At 34.3% G+C, this 6,857-nt stretch overlaps 1 protein-coding gene across 2 annotated transcripts; it reads right to left on the bottom strand.

The window, feature by feature from the left end:
- Nucleotides 1-808: 808 nt before the first annotated feature.
- On the bottom strand, nucleotides 809-6,151 carry LOC102596235 (indole-3-glycerol phosphate synthase, chloroplastic-like). 2 transcript variants are annotated; one of them, XM_006351362.2, is made up of 10 exons: nucleotides 5,779-6,151; nucleotides 4,961-5,209; nucleotides 4,682-4,858; nucleotides 3,834-3,908; nucleotides 2,943-2,987; nucleotides 2,685-2,849; nucleotides 2,001-2,079; nucleotides 1,523-1,605; nucleotides 1,364-1,432; nucleotides 809-1,120 (listed from the first exon to the last, which is right to left on the bottom strand). In XM_006351362.2, exons 1-10 carry the CDS (start codon nucleotides 5,986-5,988, stop codon nucleotides 1,037-1,039), a joined length of 1,236 nt encoding a protein of 411 aa, XP_006351424.1. In that variant the 5' UTR covers nucleotides 5,989-6,151; the 3' UTR covers nucleotides 809-1,036. The 2 variants fall into 2 exon arrangements, with proteins under 2 accessions (XP_006351424.1, XP_015165972.1); XM_015310486.1 differs by having other exon boundaries at nucleotides 870-1,120; nucleotides 5,920-6,151.
- Between the last annotated feature and the right edge of the window lie 706 nt (nucleotides 6,152-6,857).

The following is a 6,857-nucleotide window of genomic DNA, read 5'->3' as shown; positions in this document are numbered from 1 at the left end:
ACTAATATGGAACCAATGATGATGTTTGTTAAAGAACCAAACAAATTGCTCTCTTGCTTGCCACATTTAGTATATTATTTTGATTGTTTTTTCTTAGGTACAAACATTTTTTATGGATTGAGGTATACATATTATCGTCTCTATTGAAGAAAATTACTGAATTTTTTCCAGCAGATAATGAAGAAAAAATCATATACAAAGGCTCGAAAAAAAGCTCAAAAAAAAAACTTGATTTATTATCAGTTCCTTCCAAGATTATCCAAGTAAAAGTTTTTTCCCTATTTCTTCCCTTCTCAATCCTGGCAATAGTAATGACTATTCTGAGACAATGAGGAAAAACATTTATGATACTCACAATTTTATGGTCATTTTTAACATATACATAATACAACATACTATAATAAAAAAGAGATTGATGGAGGTTCATAAGAAAGGAGTCGAACGTCCTCCATTTAAATTTAGTTAATTATGTTCTTGTATGGACGTGATGTTCCACTTTATTTGGGAGTGTTTTTGTTCGAGGCTTTTTGGTCTCTTCTTTAATGTCTGATGTTGTTCTTTATAACTTTTTGGAATTTAGAAAATTTCATTACTTCATTTCCATGGAGATTTTCTTAGACTTCTTTCTTATACTAAAAATCTCTCTATGACTCATAATTTTTGTTTAACAAAAATGAAAATTAAAAAAAATATTGCACTTTAAGATTTAAGAAGAATGTTTTACCTTAAGATAAAATGTTCTTGACAATGTAGTGTATGTATCGAAAATACGAATATTACCGAATGACCATATGTAAGCTTAGTAAAATAGTCAATCCCGTGCGAAGCATGGGTAGTTTACCTAGTTAAGTAATAAACCAATGCAGCTGTTCAAATACGCTCAATTCTAAATGTATTAAGTAATAAGTATCAAATTATCATTTCTATTCATAGCGCATATTATCCATACGGTATATCTTACACTGACGCAAGCAGGTGACGAACAATACAAATGGTGAGAGATGACAAAATTGTGGGGAAGAATCTCAACAAGATCTTAGCAGGAGATGTCTTTACCAAAAAGTCCACTTATTCCTTTAGCAGGATCCTCCTGTTTGACAAGCGACTCACCAACTAGCACCTACGGAGATGCAACAACATTATCATCATATATAAATTATGATTGGACAAGGGTATAAATCAAACTACACTATTGATCAGAATGCATGTATCATGGTAGATGGTGATAAGATAATTGTCAAATGAAGACCAGAGATCTAGGCAAAACCATACTTAGAAAATAGCCACTAGCAACTATCGTCCTCCTGTTTTGGAATGATTATACGCAGTCATTGTGAATTTCAAAATTAGAAAAGAAGCTTACCGCTTTGACACCAGCGTCTTGTACATAGCCAATATCAGCTGGAGTAAATAGTCCAGACTCCCCAACAACCTGAAGAATTAAAGTGGCAGTGAAGTCACAATTTATTGAGAGAGCAAAACTACTAAAACAAAAGCTTCCATGATGTATAGAAGTCCATACAATAATGCCCTTCTCCCGAATTCTTTCCCCACGCTCTCCTTCCAGAAGTTTCTTGGTATTGCTAATGTCCACCTTGAAAGTTCCTGGTAACACAAGTTGATTTAGTTGACAAATCTTAAACAATTGAAGTTCAGTTGATTAAGCATGTTGCTCATAACGTCATTATTCTGTTTATACATTTTCCCCTAACCCTATATGTAGCCAGAAATCATGACTTTCTATGGAAGTGAACAGGGATTTAGAATCTCTGTCTTAATGAAGGAATCTTGATAATTTATCCAATGCTTTAGAGTTCATTTTGTTTAATTTCCTTATATGCTAGGTTATCATCTTACATCCCTCTCTCCCTTGCACCACCCAAACCCAAGTGGGTCACGTACACCTTTGCTGTTCAATTTGTCTCCTTATAGCAGTTGGCAACATGTAGTCTATCAAGAAATGAGTAGATTGGCGGTGTAGAATTAATTATGCAAATTACCAAGGTCTCTATTATTGATGCCAATCAGCTCAACCCCATCAATTCCGAGGACACGGTCCATTTCCATCTCATCATGCACCTAGAAACAAGAAGTTAAAATGGCTATGGAAGGAAAAGAAACAGAACAGTTAAACAGTCAAAGAAACTTGTTTCTCTTGGAAAAGTGAGAATCTTTGCAATAACAAAAATATCATCAATAAGGGAATTATTAGTTTATAATGGGAATACAATAGAAATCCATATCAATATATGCAGATTGAAAAGAATCTTAGCTATGAAACATATTACTCCCTCTGTCCCAATTTATATGACTCACTTTCCTTTTTTAGTCAGTCCCAAAAAGAATGACACATTTCTATTTTTAAGTAACAATTTGCCTATAAAATGTCTTTTTTACCCTTAATGAAATGATTTTACAACCACACAAATTTCTATCATTCATTTTGGACCACAAGTTTTTAAAAGTCTTTCCATTTTTCTTAAAGTTTGTGCCAAATCAAAGTACATCATATAAAATGGGACGGAGGGAGTAACTACCTTGAACAAACGGACATTGACATTTTCACTTTTGCCAATGAAAATAAAGACGGTTTTTCTATTATATGATATAGATTTTGAAAAAAATTAATTCCCTTTCAGTTCTTGCAATGGTCAAAAAGTAGGGTGGAGAAAGTAACAACTTACCTCAACTAGTGCTGTCAATCCAAGTAATTTGCAGATCTTAATCATATACTGGATGTCAAGATTTGGTAGGACAGCAGCAATTAACAGAATTGCATCAGCACCTTTGACCCGAGCATAGTAGATTTGCCAAGCCTCTATAACAAATTCTTTACATAACAAAGGGCACTGCAAAAGTTGGAGCTCAATGAAAAACTGTAAAGGACTCAATTATGATATATTATAGGTGGTACACAACAAACTTTGGGGGAATCTGCATACCTCTACTCCAGCATTCCTTATGGCCTCTAGATTTTCAAAGCTTCCCTAATTGACAAAAATAAAGAGAATCATGATAGCAATTTTGGAAAATCATTTGACAATCTGCATCTAAGCACTTTCACAATACACAATCAGTATAATTTATGCCCTATTTCTCACAGTTGATGTCACTTCCTAACAACTCCATTATACATCCCAATTCATGGGTGACAAATAAGAATGTACAGGCAGATTTAGTCATGCACTTAAATGGATGGTTTATCCTTTCCTTATCAAAAAGGTAATCTGTAACATACACATATCCTGGTTACAGTTTTTCAACACTTCAATTACAATTTAAGGCCCTACTAGGAAAAGGATACAAATCATTATTACTATTATTGTTTGATTGGTGGAAAAGGATACAAATCTTTCAGCATTTCTGATTAGATTCCCTTTGCATCAAAAGGAAAAATAATGCCTGCAACTTTGTCAAACACTATAATTACAACTTAAGATTCCTGCTAGAAAAGCATAGGGGGGAAACTAACATCAATATTTTCATCTTAATAATGACCATGAAAATTGCATCTACATTATGAAATTTAGTTACTGATAGTAACCGTCTCTGATAGTGGTACCTAGATAGTCATGTTGCTATCCCTAAAGCCGTTAATTACTTCTTTTTTTAAAACTAAAAGTCTGCTTCTGAATTTTCATGTAATGGGCTACTTAGTGTTTGTGAAATCCCCCACCCCCCGTCCCCAGGAGCTCCCACCTTTTTTGCTCCCTTGGTGACTCGAACTCACAACCTTAGACTTGAAAGTAAAAACTCCCTCTTGTCCCCTAAAGCCATTAATTACTTAAAGAACTACAATCCTTATCAGCAATTTGAAGAATCCAAACTTTTACCTGAAAATATTTCTGATCTGTCAAAACACTAAGGCATGCTGCTCCACCTCTTTCATAAGCTTTGGCGATCTCAACCTGTGATGCAAAAACATTGAAAGGTTAGCCCCCCATTTCAATAATTTCAACAAGGGTAAGTTGCAACTGAAACATTTGAACTCTCTTTAACGGGTTTGATTTAATGGATGTTTTTTTTTGGTACATTAGAAAGTGCATGATTAAGTCTAATAATAATTATTGTGGTATTAAATAACTCAGTGCAAAGGCAAACAACACAATGATGTTAAAATGGTAACAGATCCGATTATAACTTCTTTTTAACTTTCATTTCTTTTTCTAGATTTTCATACATAAAAAGAAATACCAATTAAATGTAGCTCTAGAATACATGCCTCACAACGTCACCTTCTTTTCATTTGCTTGGATGCTTGTAGGCAGACAAGAAGCATCAAAATTTTCCCTATATAGGACTATTACTTTTATTTGACAAGAATATTGAAGATTGTCTTTCCTCTTCATTTAGTTTATAATCTTATCTCATTTCAAGTGCCTTCAAGAACTTCAACACATTTTTTAGGAACTATATATAGTTCTGTTGAATATGATTATAAAACATAAGATTCCTAATATAATTCAATAGAAATAAAACCAGTCAAAAACTACTTCAGAGGAAAAGAAGAAACGATAACAAATCTGGACATGTCTCAACATAGTTTACTTAAAATCAGACCTTTACCTGACAGATATTCCTCAGCTCAATGTAGAAGGAATTAGAAACTAAGTAATGTCAAACTAAAACAGTACAAGATCTTAAGCATTCAGTTGACATGGAAGGGAAATGACACACGTACTGGATTAAAATCTTCACGCAGAACACCTCTACTTGGAGAAGCCTTCTTCACTTCAGCAATAAGAGCAGGCAATCCAGTTCTTGAATATGATTCTTTCAGAGCTCCTAGAAAATCCCTAGTAGGTGGAACACCGCTAAGCAGTTTTTTCAGTAGAAGAAGCGGTTTCTTCTCTTTCATCTGGCAAACAAAAATCGCCTTTTAGTTCGTCCCGAATGTATTGAAACAGGAACATGATAGCATACCCTCAGGCAGCATTTGAGACTCTAGTCCAAGAGATACCTGTGAGACTTCCTTGTCCTTGTACCAGATAATTTCTTCTAGTATGTTAATAGGAGTATTGCCTTCATTCTGCATACGAAATTCAAAAGGGCCAACATAGTGCAAAGGAGGTCCTGTTGTCGGCCTCCTTCTAATTTTTATACCCTGACTTGCAGCAATTTCATCTTGGAATCTTGCTACTTCCCACTCCTTGATTTTGAGAGCATCTCCTTCAGGAATGGTGGATTCAGAAACCACCGCTGAACCATCCTTCAAGTCAAATCAATTATGATTTATCTTAGTGAAACGATCTCCTATAAGAAAGGTTTTTCTCATCTATCTTGTGATGCTATCAAAAAATGCAAATAAAAGAGGCATGTCTGAACCCGAGAATTTGAGCTAAATCTACACTATATACATCATTCCGTAACGGAAATAGGACATCTTTTTTACAAATTTAAGAAGCCCAAAATTCGATATGCAAACCATATGAACATTAACTACTGAAATGAAATAATACCCACCAGATGGATTTTCTTACCGTGCATAGAAGACACATTACGAAAACCTTAAAAAATGGTTATCCTTTAACAGATTAAAAACACAGCAAAAATCATTCCTTAATCAAGTATCCACCTTTTTGCAGCAAAAAGGAAGTAAACAATCTCGCGGCTTCTTAGAATGCATAAGCAGCGAGAAATAATTAAATTAATCACGCAACATATAGCAAAAAAGAAAACCTTCATTTCGAATGCTGGAAAAAAAATGACACGGATCATTCATCTTCAAATCACAACCAAAACCTAATAAAGCAAAATTAAATCAACAATTTCGGCTACCTCTTGAGCTCGAACCGGTGTAAATTGGGGCAAAATTCGAGCTCGGTGGGTTGTGAAAATAGTCGTTGGAACTGACAAGGAGAATGCCGGTTTCCTAGGTCTGGGATTGGCAAGGAGTTGAAATGAGAACCGGGGTCTTACCGTCGCCGCTGCAGTTGCCGCCGTTGCCGTGGCGGCGGTGGTGGTTCTCAATGGCATTACAGAATCCATTATTCAATTAGAGAAAAAAAAAATGGGGAAGTAAATGGGTGTTCTTAAGGGGCAATGCTGAACCACCGAAGAGCTATAGGATATCTTGCAAAATTAGATTTAGATCTTTTGGGGATTTAGCCGTAGCCGCCAACCCCCCGCGACGCATCACGTCCAACGGTCTCACTCAAGCTTTTTTATTACTCTCTCCGTCCTATTTTACTATGTGACATCATTTCCCTTCTTTCCTATTTTATGTGGCATCATTTAAATCGAATGATGTTTAAAAATAAAAAATAAAGGCTTTGAAACTTATAGTATAAAATAATATATATTTATGTGGTTGAAAATTATAAAAAAGAAAAAGATGTCACATAAAATGAGATGGATGAGTTATTATTTTATTGACAGCTAACGAAAAAATACATGATGGGAATGAAGTTTATCACGATAAAGTGAAAGTTCAAGTAGTCAACTGTTTGAAATTTTAGAATTCCTTATAATTTGAGGGAAAAATGATCCTACAATTACTTATGGTATGTTATTAAAGAAATTTTGACATTTGTGTTCCATCTAAGACACCCAACTGGGTGTATTCTTTGGGTGTGTTTGGTACGAAGGAAAATGTTTTCCATGGAAAATGTTTTCCTAGAAAATGTTTTCCTGGAAAACAAGTTGATTTTTGACTTATTTTCTCATGTTTGGTTGGTGATTAGAAAATATTTTTCGGAAAAGATTTTTAGTGTTTGATTTATGAATGAAAAATATTTTTGAGAAATATCTTTTATTTTTACTAGAGTAGAAAATAATTTTTGAAATTGAAAACATTTTTTAAAAACAAACTTAAATATTTTTTTTTGGGGGGTGGGGGCTGGTAGGGGGTGGGTGAG

The sequence above is a fragment of the Solanum tuberosum genome, unplaced genomic scaffold (assembly GCF_000226075.1).
Source record: "Solanum tuberosum cultivar DM 1-3 516 R44 unplaced genomic scaffold, SolTub_3.0 scf00127, whole genome shotgun sequence".
NCBI lineage: Eukaryota > Viridiplantae > Streptophyta > Magnoliopsida > Solanales > Solanaceae > Solanum > Solanum tuberosum.
Note: the sequence above shows the minus strand (reverse complement) of the source record. Positions and strands in the feature narration are given on the sequence as shown.

Coding starts and splice junctions, on each gene's coding strand:
- LOC102596235 (XM_006351362.2), bottom strand. CDS start 5,988: ATGGATTCTGTAATGCCATTGAGAACCACCACCGCCGCCACGGCAACG. Junction 2,850..2,942: donor TAAGGAATGCTGGAGTAGAG/GTATGCAGATTC, acceptor CAACTTTTGCAG/TGCCCTTTGTTATGTAAAGA. Junction 2,080..2,684: donor GATTGACAGCACTAGTTGAG/GTAAGTTGTTAC, acceptor TCTTGTTTCTAG/GTGCATGATGAGATGGAAAT.